The sequence below is a fragment of the Bufo bufo genome, chromosome 11, assembly GCF_905171765.1.
Source record: "Bufo bufo chromosome 11, aBufBuf1.1, whole genome shotgun sequence".
In the NCBI taxonomy this organism is placed as follows: Eukaryota; Metazoa; Chordata; class Amphibia; order Anura; family Bufonidae; genus Bufo; species Bufo bufo.
Genome location: NC_053399.1, coordinates 53,335,527 through 53,359,922, shown reverse-complemented (window position 1 = coordinate 53,359,922; position 24,396 = coordinate 53,335,527). Strand labels below are relative to the sequence as shown.

At 44.6% G+C, this 24,396-nt stretch overlaps 1 protein-coding gene across 4 annotated transcripts in view; it reads right to left on the bottom strand.

Moving 5' to 3' along the window:
- DPH6 (diphthamine biosynthesis 6) overlaps positions 1 to 24,045 on the bottom strand; it is a 72,165-nt gene extending 48,120 nt beyond the window's left edge. For 3 of the 4 annotated variants that reach the window (XM_040412057.1, XM_040412058.1, XM_040412060.1), the window contains exons 1-6: positions 23,905 to 24,045; positions 22,611 to 22,705; positions 20,580 to 20,767; positions 5,023 to 5,096; positions 1,668 to 1,786; positions 1,295 to 1,356 (exon numbers count right to left, since the gene is read on the bottom strand). In XM_040412057.1, coding sequence (XP_040267991.1) covers positions 1,295 to 1,356; positions 1,668 to 1,786; positions 5,023 to 5,096; positions 20,580 to 20,767; positions 22,611 to 22,705; positions 23,905 to 23,927 — 561 coding nt within the window. In that variant the 5' untranslated portion in view covers positions 23,928 to 24,045. Of the gene's footprint in view, positions 1 to 1,294; positions 1,357 to 1,667; positions 1,787 to 5,022; positions 5,097 to 7,543; positions 7,626 to 20,579; positions 20,768 to 22,610; positions 22,706 to 23,904 lie in introns of those variants that run through there. The other variant, XM_040412059.1, reaches the window with a different exon arrangement.
- Between the last annotated feature and the right edge of the window lie 351 nt (positions 24,046 to 24,396).

The following is a 24,396-nucleotide window of genomic DNA, read 5'->3' as shown; positions in this document are numbered from 1 at the left end:
GATCCAAACAAAGGGGACCACCAGAGGACCAGGTAGCAGGTATATTAGACGCTGTTATCAAAACAGCGTCTAATATACCTGTTAGGGGTTAAAAAAAACACATCTCCAGCCTGCCAGCGAACGATCGCCGCTGGCAGGCTGGAGATCAACTCTCTTACCTTCCGTTCCTGTGAGCGCGCGCGCTAGTGTGCGCGCGTTCACAGGAAATCTCGCGTCTCGCGAGATGACGCGTATATGCGTCCAGGCGGAATGGTTAAGCTTCTCGCAACTTTTTCTAGAGTGCTTCTGAAGGGCGCAGCTTAGCAGGAGGGGGTGGTATAGTTTCTGGAGCTCAGTATTTTTCATTCTTTCACTGTCGCATTACACGAGCTATAACTTTTCTGTCAATGTAGCTATATGAGGGCTTGTTTTGTAGATCAGTGATGATGAACCTTTTAGAGACCGGGCGCCCAAACTGCAACCCTACAACCCACTTATTTATCGCAAAGTACCAATATAGCAATTTAACCGGAATACTACAGTCCAATATAGCATATCTTCCATGTACTTTACCATTTAGCTATTATAGCCCGCCTACATTCAATGCACTGCCTGTGCTGTTCATAGTGCGCCCTGCGGACAAGAATAGGCATTTTCTATTATAGTGCCGGCCACGTGCACATGGCCGGTGTCAGTGTTTTGCGAAGCCACAAAACACTTACGGACGTGTGAATGGACCCTTATTTTTACCACTTGGTAGTCCCACAAGGGGACTATGACAATTTTCTGATCTCTTCTATATTAGACCGTACTACTTATGTAGTGTACTATGTTGGTAACATGATACTGAAAAGCACTATTGTGATGTGCCTCTGGCACAGCCTGACAGGCGTACACTGAGGGCAGACCTGGGGGTCTTCATTATGCCCCTGGCTGCCATGTGAAGTCATTGGTACCCCGTGTTCACAGCGGTGCCCATGCCTGACAGAAGAAGCCCCTCCCTCTGTGACAACAGCTTCTAAGGGGTTAAACGACCAGGATCAGCACTGCTGCCAATCTGGGCCGTTGGAGAGCCGTGCATCACTTATACCAGGCCGCAGTAAAAAGGTACCTACCTAGCCTAAGTCCGTTAGTGACCACTGGAAAAAAGCGCATTGGCGGTTAATAAATTAGCCGTATCTTACTCGAGCGCACAGGAGATCAAAAATGTTGCATGGGAACGTCAGTCTTGCTAAATCTCACCCTTTATTAAACTGAAATCAAATCCGTATTCCCAAATGTCAAAGTAACATTAATTAACACTTGAAAAACTGACCTGCATCAGGTGAGGTCTCATCTCTTCTAACGATTTCCCAAGGTGTTTATCAGGATCTAACCCTAAAAATCAAAAGTGAAGTTATCGTGTGAGTGTAACACCGCCATCCTCTTCTGTAAACATTAGGGAAAGGCAACCAGCTGGAGCCATACTGTCTACAGATGACAGCTCTGATGACAAGTATCAGCACTAGCATTTCCCAATTTAATTTCTTGCCCTGGGACCCATTTGTAGCCTACAAAACAACGTACTGACAAAATAATATTCCATGTCCTGTATGTCTAACCTGATGTTTCATTAATTTACACTAAGTTCAGCGCACAGAATAATGCAATGTACTGTAATGTCCTCCTCACATGCCAGCCCCTCTTACCAAATGCAGCTACTTTGATGAGAATGGCATGCAAGCCGCTGGATATCATTTCATTCAACAGATCCTCTTGTTTTCGCCGCCAGAGGAAGGCAAGTGGCTGAAGACCAAGTCTTTGACACCTACACAAACAAAGTAAACTGCACTTTGAAAAGTGGTTGTCCATGATTTTATTTTTAATTCCCAGTGGGACTTGTGAGGGGCCTGTACTTCCCAGCTCCCTGCAGGGGAGGGAGGTTTCCGGCTCTGTGTGTCCGAGGTGTCCTCACTGCACTTCCAGTCCCTACATGCATGGGGTCACGTGCGCTGGTGCATCCAGTGACTGGCCACACCGAAGAGGTGTCCCCCAAGTGGCATGTGACCTAGCAGTGACTGCCACTTGGGAACACAAGGACAAACCCCCTAAGGGCTATAGACATCTTTCGCTGCATTTTATAAATGAAATGCACAGATTTTTGGCTAATAACTCTACTCGACTGTGGCACCTTTTACGCATGTTCGTTGTCTCATGGCTCGGTCTCTAGCACGTCCTGCCTTTTCCTGATCAATCATCTAAGCTTACCGTAATTATAATCAAAGCTGATGAACTTAAATTTGAGAGAAAGGAGAAGGCAGAGAGGCAGGGGCGGGCCATAGACCCTACAGGGAAATTTCCCAGTGGGCCTATCCCCAGGAGGGCCAGCCGATTCCTCCTCAAGGCTCCTGATCAGGTACTTTACAATCTGATGCTCTCAGCTTTAGGCTTCTTTCACACTACCGTATGGCTATTTCAGTGTTTCCGTTCCGTTTCATTTTTCCATATGGCATATACAGTATACAGTAATTACATAGAAAAAATTGGGCTGGGCATAACATTTTCAATAGATGGTTCCGCAAAAACGGAATGGATACGGAAGACATACGGATGCATTTCCGTATGTGTTCCGTTTTTATTGCGGACCCATTTACTTGAATGGAGCCACGGAACGTGATTTGCGGGCAATAATAGGACATGTTCTATCATTCAACGGAACGGAAAAACGGAAACGGAATGCATACGGAGTACATTCCGTTTTTTTTGCGGAACCATTGAAATGAATGGTTCCGTATACAGACCGTGTACGGAACACAAAAAAAGGCCCGCAAAACGGAAAAAAAAAAAAAAAATAGTGTGAAAGAGGTCTTAATGCTAGGATCATCAGGTACTTATGCATCTGGCCAGCAGTCGCAGGTGACCTCCTAAATTCAACTGTATCAACATCCTCAGTATGGCAATAGGGCAGTATTTTATGCTTCAGTGAAGTAATTTGTGCTGGTCTATGGTATTGCAGACCCAGCCTACTTCTGTAGGCCCTGCCTACTTGTGTTGCCTTCTGTCAATTTGAATTCGCCTACAACATGGGGCCACTTTTCCAGGGGCACTTTAAGTTCCCAATCCCCCCTGCAGGAGGGACTAGAGCCCGAGCCATCACACAAGCTCTCTGATGGATTTGACGGTGAATGGCATTCTGCATATTGCTGTAAGAAGATTCAGAAGACAAATTGTTAAAAACCAAACTATAAAATTACAAAAAATGTTTTTTAGCCAATGCGTGCATGCATTTCAGCAGAAAAATCCCCAAAGGTGGTCCTAGCCTTTAAAATTTTACATTGGTTAAGAGCACTTTAATGAAAGACACTAGTGACAATAGTAAGCTGAAAGCATATATACTAATATATAATACACTGCTCAAAAAAATAAAGGGAACACAAAAATAACACATCCTAGATCTGAGTTAATTAAATATTCTTCTGAAATACTTTGTTCTTTACATAGTTGAATGTGCTGACAACAAAATCATACAAAAAAAAAAAATGGAAATCAAAATTTTCAACCCATGGAGGTCTGGATTTGGAGTCACACTCAAAATTAAAGTGGAAAAACACACTACAGGCTGATCCAACTTTGATGTAATGTCCTTAAAACAAGTCAAAATGAGGCTCCGTAGTGTGTGTGGCCTCCACGTGCCTGTATGACCTCCCTACAACGCCTGTGCATGCTCCTGATGAGGTGGCGGACGGTCTCCTGAGGGATCTCCTCCCAGACCTGGACTAAAGCATCTGCCAACTCCTGGACAGTCTGTGGTGCAACGTGACGTTGGTGGATAGAGCGAGACGTGATGTCCCAGATGTGCTCAATTGGATTCAGGTCTGGGGAACGGGCGGGCCAGTCCATAGCATCAATGCCTTCATCTTGCAGGAACTGCTGACACACTCCAGCCACATGAGGTCTAGCATTGTCTTGCATTAGGAAGAACCCAGGACCAACCACACCAGCATATGGTCTCACAAGGGGTCTGAGGATCTCATCTCGGTACCTAATGGCAGTTAGGCTACCTCTGGTGAGCACATGGAGGGCTGTGCGGCCCTCCAAAGAAATGCCACCCCACACCATTACTGACCCAATGCCAAACCGGTCATGCTGGAGGATGTTGCAGGCAGCAGAACGTTCTCCACGGCGTCTCCAGACTCTGTCACGTCTGTCACATGTGCTCAGTGTGAACCTGCTTTCATCTGTGAAGAGCACAGGGCGCCAGTGGCGAATTTGCCAATCTTGGTGTTCTCTGGCAAATGCCAAACGTCCTGCACGGTGTTGGGCTGTAAGCACAGCCCCCACCTGTGGATGTCGGGCCCTCATATCACCCTCATGGTGTCTGTTTCTGACCGTTTGAGCAGACACATGCACATTTGTGGCCTGCCGGAGGTCATTTTGCAGGGCTCTGGCAGTGCTCCTCCTGTTCCTCCTTGCACAAAGGCAGAGTTAGCGGTCCTGCTGCTGGGTTGTTGCCCTCCTACGGCCTCCTCCACGTCTCCTGATGTACTGGCCTGTCTCCTGGTAGCGCCTCCATGCTCTGGACACTACGCTGACAGACACAGCAAACCTTCTTGCCACAGCTCGCAATGATGTGCCATCCTGGATAAGCTGCACTACCTGAGCCACTTGTGTGGGTTGTAGACTCCGTCTCATGCTATCACTAGAGTGAAAGCACCGCCAGCATTCAAAAGTGACCAAAACATCAGCCAGGAAGCATAGGAACTGAGAAGTGTCTGTGGTCACCACCTGCAGAACCACTCCTTTATTGGGGGTGTCTTGCTAATTGCCTATAATTTCCACCTGTTGTCTATCCCATTTGCACAACAGCATGTGAAATTGATTGTCACTCAGTGTTGCTTCCTAAGTGGACAGTTTGATTTCACAGAAGTGTGATTGACTTGGAGTTACATTGTGTTGTTTAAGTGTTCCCTTTATTTTTTTGAGCAGTGTATATACATATGTATATACACACGCAGGCTACTCCTTGTCTTATAAAACATACTTTAATGAACAGAAAAATCTTACACGTTCTCCACTCGTACACGCTGGTAGTCAGACAGGATAGCTCCAACGGAAACAGAATCAACAGCCTCCTTCTCCTGAAATATAAATATATATATATATGAAAGGTCCATAAGGTGATATCTAAACCCAATGAACATTTAAAAGGATGTTCCAGAACAATGGATGAAGAGCACAGGAGGTGTGTACAGTCTGTAATAGATCTTGTGAAGCAGCCTGGTCCCATCAGCTCCAGCAGAGGTTTCTAACATCTACAGGTGAAGAATGTCTACATAAAAACCTATGCATTTTACACTTACTGAGCCGAAGGTTCAGGCATCAACTCCTGAACCAGTGGTAAACCAATTTAGGCCATTTTAGACTATAGCAATGAGCACTTTCCAGTTTCCTCACTTGGGACCCCCTCTGTGAGTCAAAGTAGAGAGATTTGGAAAAGCATGGATCCCACAAACTCAACCTCTGACGTGGTTTCTCAATTATTTGAATGCGGGGATAGTGGTGGCAAATGTAATAGGGGTTTCCAGTATCTCAAACTTTTGAGGTTGTCCATCTCCAGCTCCACACCTCCCACCCTTTGGATCCTTAGTAATGATTTTCAAGAACAACCAATCTAAGTAAAAAAAAAAAGAGTTGCATGTGATGGCTATGGCTGCCACACATTCAATACTGACTGCGGCATATGAGGGGTTACCATGAGGGAGAGGACTCCCTCTGTCAACCATTCGCCACCCTGTAATGTGATTGGGGGGATACCAAGGGGTTGCTATGGCAGCCAGAAGACTAACAGTGGTCCCTAGGCCTGCCACGCACTGATACCGCAGAGAGCGTCAAACAGGTATTATGTCGGTGTTTATAGTAACAGATATAATATACAGTAATTCCCCAGAGATGAGAAGATTGCACGGTCAAATCCCCTAGTGCAGGAGTGGCCAACTTGCGGCCCTCCAGCTGCTGTAAAACTACAATTCCCACCATGCCCTGCTGTAGGCTGATAGCTGTAGGCAGTCTGGGCATGCTGGGAGGTGTAGTTTTGCAACATCTGGAGAGCCTCAGGTTGGCCATCCCTGCTCTAGTGAGACATAAAAATAAAAAAAATTGAGATAAAAAATTCACTTGCAAACATATTTACATAAAAAAAAGCACAGCTCTTCCTGCAAAAAACAAGCCCCCACAGCTCCGTCAACAGAAAAATAAAAATGTTATGGATCTTTGACTGCAGCCACACAAGATAAAACAAGAGCGTTCTTATTGTGCAAAAACATAAAGAAAAAAAATATATATATATAAATGTGGTATTGTGCAATTGTACTGATCTGCATCATGAAATTATTATGTCACGTCTTGCTGAACCATCAAAACAAAACCCAAAAAACTATGCTTGGAATTGCTGTGTTTTTTTCATTGTCACTCCAAATTTATTTACGTTCCATAATATGGATGTCCCTAAAATTATGGGATTAAAAAATACAACTCCTATTCCAAAAAGAAATCCCTCTTATGGCTATTTTGACTGAAAAAAAAAGAAAAAAAGTTAAATGCAGAGATTAAAACTAAATTTTAAAAATAGAAATGGCTGTGTCATTACAGTACACCAAATTAGGCTGCATCCTTAAAGGGTTAACAAGAAGGATAATAAAAGATATAAAAAAAAAAAGGAATCGGCCACGTATCTATGGTCCACGTATCTTATCACAGACAGGTCTGGATCTCGAGACCACTAACAAACTGTGGAATAAAACTTTGCTGTCTAAGCCCCATGCACACGACCGTATCCATTTTGCGCTCCACAAATCGCAGATCCGCAAAATACGGATATGGTCTGTGTTGTACCCACATTTATTGCGTTCAATGGGTTCGCGGTGCACATTTAGTGGCCAAGTATTGGACACCTTCTATCTTTTGGCAGAACGATGTGGAAAGCACACGCACCTGTGTGTCCCTTCCGCAAAAAGATAGACTATGTCCGCAAAATGTGGTCCATGGACCCATTGAGAACAATGGGTTGACAAATAAAATGAGGACAGCACACAGACTGCATCCGGATTTTGCAGATCCGCAATATAGGGACCACAAAACAGATACGAGGATGTGCATGGGGCCTTATATGAATGGGGCCTTAAATACGCATCAAGAACCAAATTAGTAACCAGTGACATAAAGATACATGAGCAGCGAGCGTCCGTGTACTGATTCTGGCCACACGCAGCAATATCACGCCAACCTCTCAATATCTGCTGAACTGTCACCGGCCGCTTGGGCAATACTATAACAATGTGAAAATTTATGAGACAGTTAAATGGGAAACATAGCAATGCAATTATCAGAGTGAGGCGCCACTCCCCAATTACGTGTCCCTCTAATTCCACGCTCTCTCTCAACCATGAAATTGTCCAGGGGAGAAATTAGCTGCAACACTTTACAGTTTAATTAGCAAATAGCACAACCTGTAATTATAGGCAGAAATGTAATATTAATGAGAAAAAAAAAAAAAAAAAATTTAAAAAAACTTTTACCACTAAATTACCCTGCAGCCATTATCCATTTTCTTAAACTGCGGCTCCTTAGGATAAAATCCTTCCCCCCTGCAGAGAAGAAGGTAATTTCTCTCTGTCTGATAAACACAGCCATTAGCCGTGGCGTGGATCACAAACCTCCCCACTTTTCTTTAAATGAAAACGTTGCGTAGCCTCAGGGGGGCCTCTGTCTGACTTGATCCCAATGTGTCAGTTAATCAGATAAAAAAATAAATAAATGAAATAATCATCAAGTCAGAACCACAAACAGCCTGGGGGAGGCGGGAGAGGAGAAGGAGGGGGCACGCTTATTAAGATTTGGAAGCTGCAAACAAAACAAGACATCCGGATGATGTTACAGCATGTGTAAAGGTTACTCATCGGCTGGGGACCTGACGGGAGGCTCTCCACCTTCCACCGGGGCTGCGCCTCTTCTTACCCCCGGTGGGGGTTACACAAACACATTAACCTTTATGCTGCTGGTCAAATCTCAACGGTTTTTGTACTGTTTTCAACAAGGCTCCTGCAAAGGCCTCTGGAAGACCTGCCTGGACTACGAGGCCAGAAGTCTTCTCCTGCTGGAAACACGTGGCTAAGGCCTCATTCAGACAGCTGTTGCATTTCTACATGCAAAACACAGAGGTATCTAGACGTTCTTATGGGTCTCGTTTTTTTTTTTCAGACCCATTAATTTAAATAAATGAATCTTGGACAGAAAGTGGACAAGAACGGAGGAGGCTGATCGTTTCTCCGCACAGTGGTACATGCCGCAAAACTGAAGTGCAAATGGCACCATTTACATTAATGGGGTTGTCCAGTTTCAGCAGGAAACCGGACAACTCTCAGGTACCACCTGCAAGTACTTACCTGACAGCTCTTGCGCTGAGGCTCCTGTTCTCCTGGCTGCAGCGGTGACATCCCATTGACAACACGTGACTGCTGCAGCCAATCACTGGCCTCAGTAGTGCTGCTGTAGCCGGATAAACAGAGGCCAGCCGGGAGAACTGGAGTGGCGTTGCATGATCTGTCAAAGAGTACTTACCACTTCTTTATTGCAGGCCGATCCTAAAGGAAACCAGACAAGGCTTTAATTAAGGTCCGTGTGCTAAGTGCAGTCAGAACAGCACAAAGATGGAAAATACTGTTGTGTGAATCAGGCCAAGGGTCTCAGGTGGGCATATTATAGCAACATTTAAAGGACCTCTATCAGCAGATTGGTCCCTATGACACTGGCTGACCTGTTACATGTGCACTTGGCAGCTGAAGGCATCTGTGTTGGTCTCATGTCCATATGTGCCTGCATTGCTGAGAAAAAGGGAGTTTTAATACATGCAAATGAGCCTTTAGGAGCAACGGGGGCGTTACCATTACACCTAGACGCTCTGCTCTCTCTGCAACTGCACTTTGACAGGGATAATTAGGTGTGATCACGTTTTCACACCTGGTCCTGTCAATCAAAGTGCAGAGGACGCAGCAGTTGCAAAGGGAGCAGAGCCTCTAGGTGCAACAGTAACGCCTCCATTGCTCCTAGAAGGTAATCTGCATATAGTAAAACATCCGTTTTCTCAGCAGTACGGGCACATATGAACATGGGACCAACACAGATGCCTTCAGCTGCCAAGTGCACATCTAACAGGTCAGCCAGTGTCATAGGTACAAAACTGCTGACAGATGCCCTTTTAACAGTCTGTATTAAAGCCAACTTCCAGCATGATAATGATCTGCGGACTGTTCAAGAACAGATGGAGCTAGATGTACAGATGTATGAGGTGTGCACCATGATTCCATAAGATGTTTACAGTCTGAAGCATTTTTAGCAAGCAGGTAGGAGGAATAACTAAGGGAGTATTCACTGAAAGTGATAGAAAAGAGGCGTTTTTGTACCAAAACAATGGAGCTTTCAACTTCCCTAACAATTTGTAGCATTTTCAATTTTGATCCACAAAAATCTGAAGGTCTAATAACTTGAAAAATGCACAGTCATTAACCCTATATCTTGGCGTGCAGCATCTCTCTTAGGCCCGGGCTCCATGGTCTTGTGGGGTTACAGTGTAAATGTGCGTGCAGTATATGGGGGATGTAATAGGATTTCCACAGTAACTGAAAACAAACCCATCAGTGACGTGCACAAGTGATGTTATATGTTCCCAGTGGCCAGCGCTGCATGTGACATCGTACGGACCAGGCAGGAGGGACTGCAGAGATTTCCTTACTAAAACTATTTCCTAGACTGGATAGTAATGTAGCAACCCCTCAGCCGTACTGCATCATTATCTGATCAGTGGGAGGTCGAACGCCCGGGACCCCTGCCAATCAGCTGTTCGAGAAGGCTACAGCACTTACCTCAGCTTTTTCTAGGCCACGTGGCCTAGGAGCACCTCAGCCTTATTGAAGTGAATGGGGCAGAGCTGCGATACCAAGCACAGCCGCTATACAGTGTGCGATGCTCTGCTTGGTGAGCAGGGAGAAGGCTGCAAGTGGTCACAGGAGCACCAGCACCTTCTCAAACAGCTGATCGGTGGGGGTCCTGGGTCTCAGGCCCCCGCCGATCAGACACTGATGACCTATCCTGATGTTCTGATTCACTGATAGAGCAAATCTTGAAAATGGTGGGGACCTAAAACACAAAACTTTTATTACCAAAGGACTGGACAACCTCTTTAAAAAATAAAATAAAAAATACATCCATTGGATCAACATAGCAGGATTACAGGTTGGACTTGATGGAGTTTTGTCTTTTTCCAACCTTAACAGCTATGTAACTATTTAAGTGTATTTTAATCCGCTCAATGGCCCCCTATCACAGGTACAATGTGTTTTGGACATCCCAACTATTTACTGGACAGAAAATACTACCATGCCAAAAACCAATGGTCGGTAGGTAAAAGGCAACCTTGATCACATAAGTTTGAAAAAACCCTCTGAACGGTGTAAAGTAATAAGATCCTCCCTGACCCTCTGACACCTCCGGGTCCCTGGCTGGTCTCTGAAATACCTGATCCCTGTCAACATAGACATGTGACTGCTGCAACCAGCGGGAGAGAGCTGCCGTCAGTGATTGGCCATGTCCGTGTTGAGAGGGACCCGGAAGGACAGACCGGCAAGGGACCTGGACAGCATCACAATGTGAAAGGTGGAGGCTCAGTAAGTTGAGTAATACTTTATTCATTATTTTCCAAAGTACTTTTTTTTTTTAAAAAGTGGCCGGACAATTCCTTTAAGTGCTTGACTCGGTCTGCTTTCTTCTCCTTAAAGAAAGCCTGTACGCTAATTGAGCATTTCCTGTAAGTGTCAAGAGAGAAGACGGTCCACGGCCTGCTGCTCAGTTCTTGTAATTATAGTCTGTCCCCAGCCAGAGTGGCGGTATTTTACTGTCTGTGTTCCATGCAATCTGCATTCATCACTATTTTAATTAAACCAGACTTGAATTTAGTGATTTCATCCCAAAGAGTAAGAGGGGGTGTGAGAAAGAAAAGGGAGGAGGAAGGAACCGAGTGAGAATGTAATGAGAGAGGGAAGAGGACAGAAAAGAAATGAAAGGACAAAACGAGAACATGGCCGGAGAAGCCTGGGCGAAATCATTAATAGCCAGCTGAGATGTAGAAGAAAATGAAGACGTAGGAAGAGCGCGATATAGCGGCAAATATGGAGACGGTCTCCGCTTTATGTCTGAGGAATATGTCACACATGAAGAACAGCAGTCTGACGTCGCCCACGCCTGTCTCTTCTCGGATAACGTGGTGTTTACATGTCACACAAGGACCGCCACGTAGGCAGCGACAGACGTGGTCAGACCTCATCTCTGACACTTCCCTGCATTTCTGTGGACACATATAATAGTGAGGCAGGAATACTTTCAAGGTTTGAACCTATACAGATTTTAGGATTCCATCTTTTCGCTTGCTAAATAAGCCGGGCGGACGAGACTGTGCGACATTCTCCACATCTCCTGTCCTGTAAGAGTCCCAGCTACCGCAGACGTGCTGTATCTGGATGCAGATGTATCTAGAAATCAGCAGGGGGCGCTGCTGCATAAGGTTTGATACAGGATCTGTGACGAGCTGAACTCTTACAATGGTGTGGTAACCTGGTGTAAAGGTGGGCGACCTCGTCTGCTCCGTCAGAAAGGAATACGTGGGACTTCTGTCAGAGATGGCACATGATGAGCCGAGGGACACAGGCTGAGGAAAGGGGCTTTACCAATCCCTTCAGTTTTATGCTCAGTTTCCATCGATGTTCCATGTGTATGATAGTGAAGCTCCTGAGGTACATGTTAAACGTCCATAGGGTTAAAGTAGCCAGGCAGTGGCCAAAAGTGCGTCCTATTTTTTTTTGTGGGACTGTAAGCCTGAAAAAAACACGTGTGGTTTTTCCGCACAGATTTGATTGCGGAAACTTTGCACCGTAGGTCATGTACATTGTATTCTATGAGAATTTGAAATTCTCATGTACACGGTGCAGATTTTTTCCGTACAGATTTTGACCTGCGGTGCGGATTTTTAAATCCACAGCGTGTCAATTTTACTGAACGGATTTTCTCCATTCACCTCAATGAGGAGAGGAAAACCCGCATCAAAGCTGCACCAATTGATGCGGACTGTCGGCTTGAATTCCCCTGCGAACACCTGCTGATTCTCCGCACATAAATTCTGAACGTATGCATTTACCCTAAAGGCCCGTTCAGATGGCTGTGTGCCGACCCATTCATTTCAATGGGGCAGCAAAAAATGCGGACAGCACACTGTGTGCGGTCCGCATCTGTGGTCCTGCTCCGCAAACTGCGGAACGCACACGTCCAGTATCTGTGTTTTGCGGATCCGCAAAACACTACGGCCGTCTGAATGAGGCCTACGGGTAATGGAAGGCACTGTATGACATGACAGAGTCTTACTTTTATATACAACCCAACCATGTCATATATGACAGATACGCTTTCTACTGGACCTCCTAAAACTGCTTGCTGCCATCATCAGCTTATACCAGGCAGGAAATGTGCCTCAAATATCAGAATCTCTTATCGGGGTAATGGGGAGGTGGTCCACCCAGGCCTGCCCGTATAATTACAGCACCTGCTCCTTGCTCTGAACAAGCAACTAACTGCTTCCAAATTGGACCACATCCTTTATGGAAGGGATTAGTGGTCATTACTGTTAATTAGCACTCATTTGGCTTTCATTTGGGTTAGTGGTTCTGACCCTGGGGAGAGAAATGGAGTCTCCGATGTTCGGGCACTTAATGTGTGCAATGCTGATGCAGCAAAACAAAGGAAGGGTCTCCAAGTATGTGGAACAAGCAGAGAAGACTCCCTGTGTGTACGGAGAGGCAGGAGACCGCTACGGGGCTCCGGAGGACGACCGCACCCCATCAACCACACTCAAAACTATCACAAAGGTTTATATTTAGAAAATAAACTATCACCTCTAATACACAAATTATATGCAAATAGCATCTGAAAATGGAAGCATTAGAGCCTCGCTACAGTTGGTGCCTATTAAAGGGAACCTGCGGGCGGCATGTTACATAGCAGGGGGAGCCGAGCTGATCCATATATACTTTTATGGGAAAAGGGTAAGTAAAACTTACAATGTATTCATATAAATCCCTGCTCTTTCTATGCTTAGGAGTCATGTGGGTGGTCCTAGTCATTGACTGACAGCTATTTCTACATATACTCACTGACGGGGAACACCCACTGGACTATATGAATAACTATATACTAATCTGCTCAGCTCCTGCTCTGTAACATGCTGCCTGCATGTCTAATGTGAGAGATTCCCTTCAAAGGGGTTCTCCGGGCTTTTGATACTGATGACCTATCCTCAGAATCGGTCAACAATATCAGATCGGCAGGGGTCCGGCACCCGGCACCCCCGCCGATCAGCTTTATGAAGGGAAGGCACGCGCATGCCGTCCCTCCTCTCTCTTCCTGCTTTCTGCTGCTATGTCTATGGCTAGCAGGAAGAGAGAAAGGAGATAGCACACACTGCACGCGCCTTCCCTTCCTACAGCTGATCAGCGGGTGTCAGACCCCCACCGCTCTGATATTGATGAGCTATCCTGAGGATAGGTCATCAATATTAAAAGCCTGGAGAACACCTTAAAAGTGCATTTTCATCTAGTCAGCACCCATGTGTAAACCTATAAATAAATATAACAAAGGGAGGGGGAAAGATTAACGCATCTTTCGGACTATAAGATGTACTGGGGGGGAAATGGCAACGCGTCTTATAAAGCAAATACTAATGAAGGCTTCCATTATATACAGTAGGACCGGGGAGTGGTGAGAAAACACTATGTCCACTGTGTCCAGACTGCGTATAGCGTCAGGGTGTAGTGCACGTAAGCGCGAACTATGACTTGATGCTGTGTGATGTCAGGTCACAGTGCAGCACTGCAGGAAGGATGTGCTGGATCTGCAGAGTGGCGCCGCTATCCGAAGCAGGAGAAGTAAGTGGTTTCAGATTGCGGGTCTGATGAAGATCGCGGGTCTGATTTGGGGTCTGATGACGATTGTGGGTCTGATTTGCCGTCTGATGAAGACTGGAGGTCAAATTTGTGGGTCTGATGAAGATTGCAGGTCTGATCTGAGGATGATGAAGATTGGGGGTCTGATCTGAGGTTTAATGAAGATTGCGGGTCTGATTTGGGGTCTGATGAAGATTGCGGGTCTGATTTGGGGTCTGATGAAGATTGCCGGTCAGATTTGGCGTCTGATGAGGACTGGAGGTCAGATTTGTAGGTCTAATGAAGATTGGGGGTCTGATCTGAGGTTTAATGAAGATTGGGGGTTTAATAAGAGATTTGATGAAGATTAGGGGTCTGATCTGAGATATGACTAAGGGGTTCACATCACGTTTTATGCCTCTGTTTGACGTATACGCTACAAAAAAAGGATACAAAACCACAGCACACCACATTCTTGCATCCTGCACAGTCCGGTAAAAAAAAATATACTTTTTTTTTTAAATGGTAAAAAAAAACACGTCTTTTTTTATTTTATTTTACAATGGAACTCTATTGTGAATGGATGCGACAGTATGGCATCAGTCTGAGGCATCCGTTTAAAGCACAATGTGAACCCTCCTCCTCTAATACCTAGGCGCATCTTATGGTCCGATGCATCTTATACAGTAACAAATATCGTGGCAGGTTCTATATTGTGCATTTTTCATGCAGCCCTGGCCCCACAGAAATGAATGGGGCATGCATAAAAAACGGAAGGCATCGGGATACAATGCACTTTTCATTGAAGGTTGCTAGAAGAAGTAGATTGCTATTCTTTAGTTTTGTGAATAATGCATCAAAACGTGATTGAAAACTGATTCAACTTGTGTGCAAAACCATCAGTTTTATCCTGAACAGATCCTGACACAATCCTGTGTGAAATAGGCAAGAAAAAGACAACAGCTTCTGAGCGCCATTTTTAGGTCAGAGATGGGGTTGTCAATTTGTACGTGGGGGCTGCTATACAATTTCTTCGCTTAGTCCAGGTTTCCTTCACACACAAATTTAGTTTTGCATGCATTCTTCGCTTTAATTAATTTTTTAGGCATTTGTGTAGAATTCTTTTATGAATAGCGTTTTGGAACATACATTTTTTGCGGCTTGCTTTTTTTTTTTCAAACAATAAAGTATGTACCCCCTCTAATGCCACTTTCTCTGTAGTGTAGATCAGTACTTTAAAAAAGCCATTGAAAAAAGAAAACACACTGTAAAAACACCCTAAAAAGCAACATGCAGTATATAGACACATGCATTTTTCACACAGGTGCATAAAACTAATGGATATATCTATAGCACAAAAAAAGTCAGACACAAACTATGTTACAAGTTAAAGAAAAGGTCACAAAAACGCATGTTTGTCCTTCGTATCATAGTTCCCTTAGACTTAAAGCTAACATTTGGAGGTGGAAATATTACAAGAAAAAACTGAAGAAAACCATAAAAGAGGGATCAAAATGGCAGAAATAAACTATAATTACAAAAAAACACAAGGCAGAAAATCACAAAATTTGGTGCAGTCTTTGTAGGCCTTTGGGTTATTTTATCAGATTTCCCCATATGTATTTTTTTTAGCGGATACACAGATTTAGCACAATGAGTTGGTATATTGGCGCGCACTGCCATCTGGGTAACATAAATACTAATCCAGACCCAGGAATGCCTCACATTTGTGTTTTCTAGCACCAGTAACCCTTCATCAACCTTTTGTGAAATGGGAACTCAACATTTAAAGGGTTATTCCTTTTAGAGTGATGACAAATCAGTAGGATATGCTATCACTTCATGATTGGTGGTGGCTTGGCCTTTCAAACCCCAAGCAATCATGGAAACGAATTAGACAAGCTGGTTTAGCACCACTTCCCCTTCCAAAATTCGCTGTGCAGTGGCAACCCAGACACGCTTATGTGTTCTTCAGGGTGGCGTGTGGTTTAAACACCCAATTAGGGAATTCTAAGGTAATAAAAAAGAGCAGCAAAGAGTGTCTCCTGCTCTGGAGGACCAGCCACATGAGTATAAGGCCTCTTGCACACCACCATATTTTTCATCCATATGCTATCCATGTTTTTTGCAGATAGCATAATGACCCATTCATATCTATGGGGTCATGCACAAAATCTAATTTTTCGTGGATCCATCTGGCCATTCTCTAAATTATAGAACATTTCCTATTCTGGTCCATACTGCAGATGAGAATAGTCCTTTATTGAGGGGAGTGAGAGAAATGTGGAACATACCCAGAAAGTATCTATATTTTGCAGATCCGTGGTCCAAAATACGGACATAGTCATGTGCATGAGGCCTAATACAGAGAAAGTCCACTGATTTCACATGTGGGAACCGTGCAATGCTCCATTTCCACTGTGAAGGAGCTGCAGGGAAATGAAACTGGCCTGGATACAATGATGGTAGCCCTTTAAAAGACTAAAAATAATTTGACATGAAACTAAGATGCGTCCTGTAACTAGCATCACATGTGTCTTCAAACTTGTAATCAGTCAGTCTGCCTACTTGAAGGGTGAAAACTAGTCACTGTGCTTTTTAGTATCAAATGGACCAAAGAAAGGAGAAGGAAAGAGTTGTCTCAGGTGACTAGTAAGAAAATTACAGACAAAAGGTAAAAGGTAAAAACTGTTAAAAGGTAAAGGCTATAAGGCATCTCCAAACAGCTTGATGTTCCTGTTACTACAGTGGCACACATTATTCAGAAGTTTAAGTTCTACGGGACTGTAGCCAACCTCCCTGGACATGGCCGCAAGAGGAAAATTGATGACAAATTGAAGAGATGGATAATATGAATGGTAACCCAAAAAAATTTTCTGAATGGGTCAAAAATGTTCTACATTCAAAATCCACACTAGAAGTGGGAAAGAAAAAATGCCACAGAAACACTGTTTTTCATGCATACATTTTACAACTTCCAGCTTACATAATGGATGCCATGTTTTTGGTGGAAAAAAAGCTGAAAAAAAGACCTAGAAGAATAGCACAAAAAATGTGGCATCTGTAAAAACAATTAAGTTCCAGCTAAATTTTATCACAATTATATAATGGGGTTGAAAATTCATGTAAGTTCCAGCAAAGAAACCCCTAAAATCACAATTTTATTGATATTCATTAAAATAGGACCCGTAAGGGACCTTTGAGATACTCAAGACAAATACAAAAAAAATGGTTACTATATTAATAAATCTAATTAACAGCATCCAGGTGAGTGACACTGATAGTGGGGAAGGGGGAATAAGTTGTCCCTACACTTACCGTTTTCTTAAAGCCTCAGACCAGGGAGGACCCCTGATGGTGGAGACCCCCTGTCCACATTCCTAGGCTAATGTCAGCCCTGCGTTATCCCTAAGGGCCCCAGGTATCAATGAAGTATAATATGCCCCCAGATTAGGGCAGGGATATATGTTCACGGATCCTGGATGCTATAAACAAGGTGCATTAAATATATACACATGTAGTCAGGGTTAACCAAATGGTCAACCACCCAAACAAACCTCGACGCGTTTCCCCCTAGTTAACACTGTGGGATCATCAGGAGGTAAATGTTAGTTCGGTATAATATATATTAATAATATCTGTCAAACACTGATGTAGCAAAATATACTGGGGCAACACCAGGTTAGATAATCAAATGACCGCTATGCATATTATAGCAATGGGGAGCAGCATAAACCCTAATCAGCTTCAGATACAGCAACGTTGCAGGTTAACCAAAGGTATCAAAAGTTGCCCTCATATCAGTGCTGAAGCCGCAGGTATCGAAGGCCGGATCAAAAATGTGTTCCACATCCTGTTGGACAAAAATGACAATACACTGATATCAGAGAGGTAGGTATACCTAATGATATATGTAAGAAGGTTATAGTGTAGCAGACACTCACAGCTGAAGGTTTGATGCACAAAATACTCGTGTGCCCCTTCCATATTTAAACCGCTATCAATTAATGCGCCGCAGATAGCGTTGGTGGACAGCGGGACTTCCGGTATTGACGTCAGTATCCGGGCTGTGGAACGCATAGCGTTCCAGTGCATGGTTTACGGTGCCCAGAGACATCCGCCCAAGCATCCCGATGTTCAGTCACGTGACACATCAGTGTTTGACAGATATTATTAATATATATTATACCGAACTAACATTTACCTCCTGATGATCCCACAGTGTTAACTAGGGGGAAACGCGTCGAGGTTTGTTTGGGTGGTTGACCATTTGGTTAACCCTGACTACATGTGTATATATTTAATGCACCTTGTTTATAGCATCCAGTATCCGTGAACATATATCCCTGCCCTAATCTGGGGGCATATTATACTTCATCGATACCCGAGGCCCTTAGGGATAACGCAGGGCTGACATTAGCCTAGGAACGTGGACAGGGGGTCTCCACCATCAGGGGTCCTCCCTGCGCTGAGGCTTTAAGAAAAGGGTAAGTGTAGGGACAACTTATTCCCCCTTCCCCACTATCAGTGTCACTCACCTGGATGCTGTTAATTAGAGTATTTTTCTTGAGTATCTCAAAGGTCCCTTACGGGTCCTATTTTAATGAATATCAATAAAATTGTGATTTTAGGGGTTTCTTTAAAAACAATTGCTTAGTATGAAACCCCCCTCAACATGTTTTTTTAAAAGTTACTGGTAATTTATGTTTTCATTTTCCATGTTATTATTATCTATATTTTAAAAAAATTCTGAAATCTTACAGTTTTTGCATTTTGAATTGTGGTTCAACAGAGTAATATTAAAAAAACAAACTAACGAATCTCGTCTGGACAAAAATGATGGCACTCTTAAAGGGTTTTTCCTCAGGATAGGTATCTGATCGGTGCCTTCTCCGTGCTCACCAAGCATGTACATTGTATAGCGGCTGTGCTTGGGATCTCGCTCAGCCCCATTCACTTCAATGCAGCTGAGCTGCTTCTAGGCCACGTGAAACAGGAACGTATTGTCACTCTGCCTAGAAAAAGCAGAGAGAAGGCCTCTCAAAGAGCTGAGAGTGGGGGGTCTCGGCTGTTGGACCCCCACCAATCAGATACTGATGACCTATCTTGAGGATAGGTTATCAGTATGAAAATCTGGGAAAACCCCTTTAACGGTATCATCATTTTTGTCCAGGCGGGTTTTGTTAGTTTGTTTTTTAATATTATTAATATTAATACAATTCAAATTGTAAAAACTTGACTATTTATTTTTAAAAAATATGGATAACATGGAAAATGAAAACATAAATTACCAGTAACTCTTACAAAACCATGTTGAGGAGGGGGGGGGGGGGGTTCATACTAAGCAATGTATTTAAAGATGCCACATTTTTGGTCTTTTTTCCACCAAAAACATGGCATCCATCATGTAAGCTGTAAAGTGGAAATATATGCACGGACAACAGTGTCTTTGGTGTTTTTCTTCACTTCTAGTGTGGATTTTAAGTGTACAACATTTTTGACCCATTCAGGAACATTTATTAAATGGTTTGTGAAGAAGATATACAACAAATGAGCTCCTAACAAGCTCTGCCTCTGATGTAAGGCAGCTATCCTGTAAGTCCGGGATGCTCAACCTGCGGCCCTCCAGCTGTTGTTAAACTACAACTCCCACCATGCGCTGCTGTAGGCTGTCCAGACATGCTGGGAGTTGTAGTTTTGCAACAGCTGGAGGGCTGCAGGTTGGGCATCCCTGCTATAAGTCAATGTTCGACCCTTTAAATCGGCCTTGAGACATGACTTGTGTTACTACTGTGGGATAGAATACCAAGTATGGTACATGCCATATTCGCGCTATTTCACTTATCTCGACACTTTTCAAAAGTGGGTGGGGCTTATCATGAGGGCGTGGCCTCCCACAGCCCACCAGATTTACTATCATTTACACCACAACTGGTGGATAGCTCAAATTGACACCAGTTCATAGCTGGTGTAGATTTGAACTCCTGGATTGACGCAAAATACGTCAAATTTATTAAGAAGTCTTTTTTTTATTTATTTTTTGTTTATACTAAGACAAGCGTCTCTAACCCCAGGCTTAGAATATCTTCCCTCTGTGTCTTTAGGGTGACACATTTCCTTAAAGGGGTTCTGTAGATTTTTCTTACTGATGATCTATCCTCTGGATAGATTGTCAGCATCTGATCGGCGGGGGTCCGACACCCGGGACCCCCACCGATCAGCTGTTTGAGAAGGCAGGGGGGGCGGCAGTAGCGCCGCAGCCTTCTCCCTGTTTCCCGCAGGCCCAGTGACATCACGACTAGTATCACTGGCCAGGGCGCAGCTAAGCCTCGTTCACTTGAATAGGGCTTAGCCGCGAACAGGCCAGTAATACTAGTCGTGATGTCACTGGGCCTGCGGGAAACCGGGAGAAGGCTGCGGCACTACTGCCGGCCCCCCTGCCTTCTCAAACAGCTAATCATCAGTGGTCCCGGATGTCGGACCCCCGCCGATTAGATGCTGATGATCTATCCAGAGGATAGTTAGTAAGAAAAAGGATTATTGTCCTTACCGTACTGTCATCTTTAGCCGCCATACAGACAAGCTGCAGGACGCAATACTTGCCTTCACTAATTTCAGCAGTCTATAAAGATCTTCAACCTCATCTCCTTCTTGAGGTTTATACTCCCTTCCTGTGTTCAAGCTGGAGCCGCTGAGGGTGACACGGTACAGAGGCAAAGCCATGGCTTCTGCATAAAGATCCAGTGCCTGGTGGCCAACCGTCTGGTACATATAGCTGTCCAGTTCATCCGCTGTGGAAATAGAAGCACATTCTAGGTTCAAATTACATCACTACTACATGTTGCTGCTCTTTGGAACAAGCGTTAAAAGAATTGTCCAGGATCAGGAAAAACTTGGTTCCGTAACAGCGCTATGCTTATCCACAGGATGTGTCTGGTATTGCAGCTCTAATCTATTGAACTGAGTGGAGCTGCAACACCACACACAATCTGAGGAAAGGTGTGGCACTGTTTTACCATAATTTGAACTGAGAAGTTCCATTGATTTGAATTGGGAATGGAGTGTATTAGTTTACTAAATGTGGCTTTCAAACACCACAAATAAAATGAACACGTTCAGAATGGGACTAGGACCTGCAAGTGTAAGACATGTACGTTTTTTTATCTCAAGATCTAATACACTGCCCTGAAATCCCAATTGTGCCCTAGAAAAACTGGAACCACCAGTATGAATCTAGATGAGACATCTGCATAGCTGGGCTTTCTTCTGTGCCCTCCCACATAGCTGGCCTCCAATGAAAATAATACAGACGTGTGACAGACAGGTAGATCCGCCCATGAGCAACAGTCTGTGCTGCTGAACACACTGGAGTTATATGAAACTAATAAAAAGCTCCTTCACACTAGTAGTGAAGGGAATCACATCAGCTACTACAATAAAACTGATCATGTAAAAAGTTGCGGATCTGCTGCATATTTTTTGCTGTGGATTTCACCATAGGAGAATTCTGCAACAAAATTGACATGCACGGTGGCTCAGTGGTTAGCGCGGTGGCTCAGTGGTTAGCACGGTGGCTCAGTGGTTAGCGCGGTGGCTCAGTGGTTAGCGCGGTGGCTCAGTGGTTAGCGCGGTGGCTCAGTGGTTAGCGCGGTGGCTCAGTGGTTAGCGCGGTGGCTCAGTGGTTAGCGCGGTGGCTCAGTGGTTAGCGCGGTGGCTCAGTGGTTAGCGCGGTGGCTCAGTGGTTAGCACTTGGTAAAATCCAAACAAGGACAATATCCGCATGGAGTTTGTATATTCTCCCCATGTTTTCGTGGGTTTCTTCCCGCACTCCAAAGACATAGGGACCTTAGATTGTGAGCCCCGTTGGGGACAGCTGGATGCTAATGTCTGTAAAGCGCTGCGGAATATAGTAGCGCAATATAAGTGCATAAAATAAAAATAAATAATTTAAAATCCACAAGGAAAGTCAATTTACGCTGCAGATTTTTTCATAGTGTGTAGATGAAAGTTCCCACCTTGTTGTAAAACATGACAATAAACCTGCCGTGCCCCCATCCAGCGTGAACGTTCCCGATGAATGCTTCATGCACTGCTATCAATATAGTGTCAGAATTTGGTCTTATGTGATCCACTTGTACGTAGAAAACGGAAATCATCTGGGATTCCACCTTGATATAAGGCCTCGTGCACACATCATCCGTGTCTGATCTGCATTTTTTGCAGATTACACATGGACTCAATCATTAATATGTGTCCACAAAAAAGCATGGAGCAGAAGCCCACGGATGCGCTTCCGTGGGTTTTTGTTCCGTGCCTCCGCACCGAGAAAAAATAGAACATGTTTTTTTTTTTTTGCGGTGCGGCCTGAATCTTGCGGATCATGGTCCGCAGCACAGGGTCGAACATTCGTGCGTACGAGCCCTAAGAAAAATGCAGATTGCACACAAGGTGTCTGTATTTTGCGGACCACAATATGGATATGGAATCCATATCCATGTGAATATACCCTTACTGCCGTACCTCCCATGACTCCCCCCACAGATGACGCACTCAGCGGTCATCACCAGACACATTTCTCCAAGGCGTCTTCTGTACCGCACTACCGTATATGACAGATCACGGAGCACTTCTTACCTGAACTCTGCGGAGGCTTCAGATTAGCAAGAGCCACGATCTGATGACCTGCCACGGCACACTGCATCATGTTGTAGCAGCTGTCCTTCCCGCCACTGAAATGAAGATGAAAGAAATGACGCCTTCTACTGACACACTGTAACGAATAACCCCAAAAGACATGTGATATCAATCGTGTGTGACTACTGAACATCCAATCTAATCTGTGGCACTACAAATCCCAGAAGTGTAGGCAACCTGCATGTTTATAGTAGAGAAATGCAAAGTATTCCCTACAGATACAGGAAGGGTCCAATAATAATCCCATCATCTCCAGCAGAATAACCAGCGGTGGAGCCGTCGGGCCTCGTTCACATTTCCGTGTCCGTTTCACATCCATGAAAAAATCCATCAGTGAAGAATCCGTGTCTCTGTTTTTTGCCCTCCGTGTGTCATCCATATTGGGCCCCATGCTGTGGACCGCAAACAGTGGGTTCACGAAACATGGGCACTGGCTGTGTGAACACCGCATCGGAGTGAGCAACCATTGACTTGAATGGGTCTGCGAGCTGCAAGATAGGACACGTCTTGTCGTATGTGGAGCGGAGGCACGGATCGGAAGCCCGCGGAAACACACAGAAGTCCCACGGGTCTGTGCCTCCGCTCCGCAAAAGACAATGTCCTATCATTTGCCTATCTTGCGAATCGCAGACCCACTGAAGTCAATGGTTCCTCACTACGATGCGGTGTCCGCATTTTTTGCAGACCCAGTGAAAAAAAAAAACGTAACGGACACGGAAACAAAATACGTTTGTGTAAATGTAGCCTAAATCAGATGAACCGTGAGCATATCCGATAAGACTAAACTGGTGTAAAGTAGAAATGGCTTACTCGCTCTTAGTAACCAATCAGATTGATGGTTTCATTTTCCAAAGGAGCTCTGAAAAATGAAAGGTGGAATCTGATTGGTTGCTATGAGCAACTAAGCCAGTTCTAATTTACACCAGTTTTGCTAAATCTCCCAAATATTCAGAAATTGCTATCTGCACAATTCGCCTTTATATTCAGGCAGTTGCAGTAAACTAATATGACATCAGCAACACCCGATGACGTCACCCATGTACCAGCTGAGCTGCCGCCATCACTCATACATGAGGATGCTGGGGGTCCTCAGAGCTGCAGAAGAATACTTCAGTCACACATGCTGTCAGTCCGCGTCCCTTCAAAGCGTGCAGGGGATGCTGGGACTTGTAGTTCATTGGCAGGTGTCTAGCCGCAGAGTAATAGGACCGCTATGTTTATTTTTAGGAGTCACCTAATGAGCGCCACCACCCTCATGCTGGACGCCGGCGGCTGCCGCACACTTCCCCGGCTCTCGGAAATGCCTGCACGTGCGGCGGCCTCCCAGCTCTAGGTAGTCTCTCTCCGCACGAGAAGGACCTGAATGACGTCGCGATCACATGACCCGATGTGTGCGTACCACGTGACCGCTCTGTGGAGAAAGTGTGGACGGCGAGCGGGAGGTTCAAATGTAGGAAGAAAGTCATCCAGTGCAGAACAGTACAGACCTCCCAAGTGTGCCTCTATTGGAGGGACAGTCCCCACTTTTGACCCAAGTCCCTCTGTCCCTCTTCTCTTTTTGATCTGAGGGACAGATTTGCATTATTACATTTACAATATTGATCCGGAAAGTGTTTGTCCGGTTCGTCTCTGACTGTATATTAGATGGAATTTGGATTTTAGAAATGTTTACATTCAGATGATGTTTGCCCTATTGTGTAAACTAAAACAAAGGGAAAATAGACTA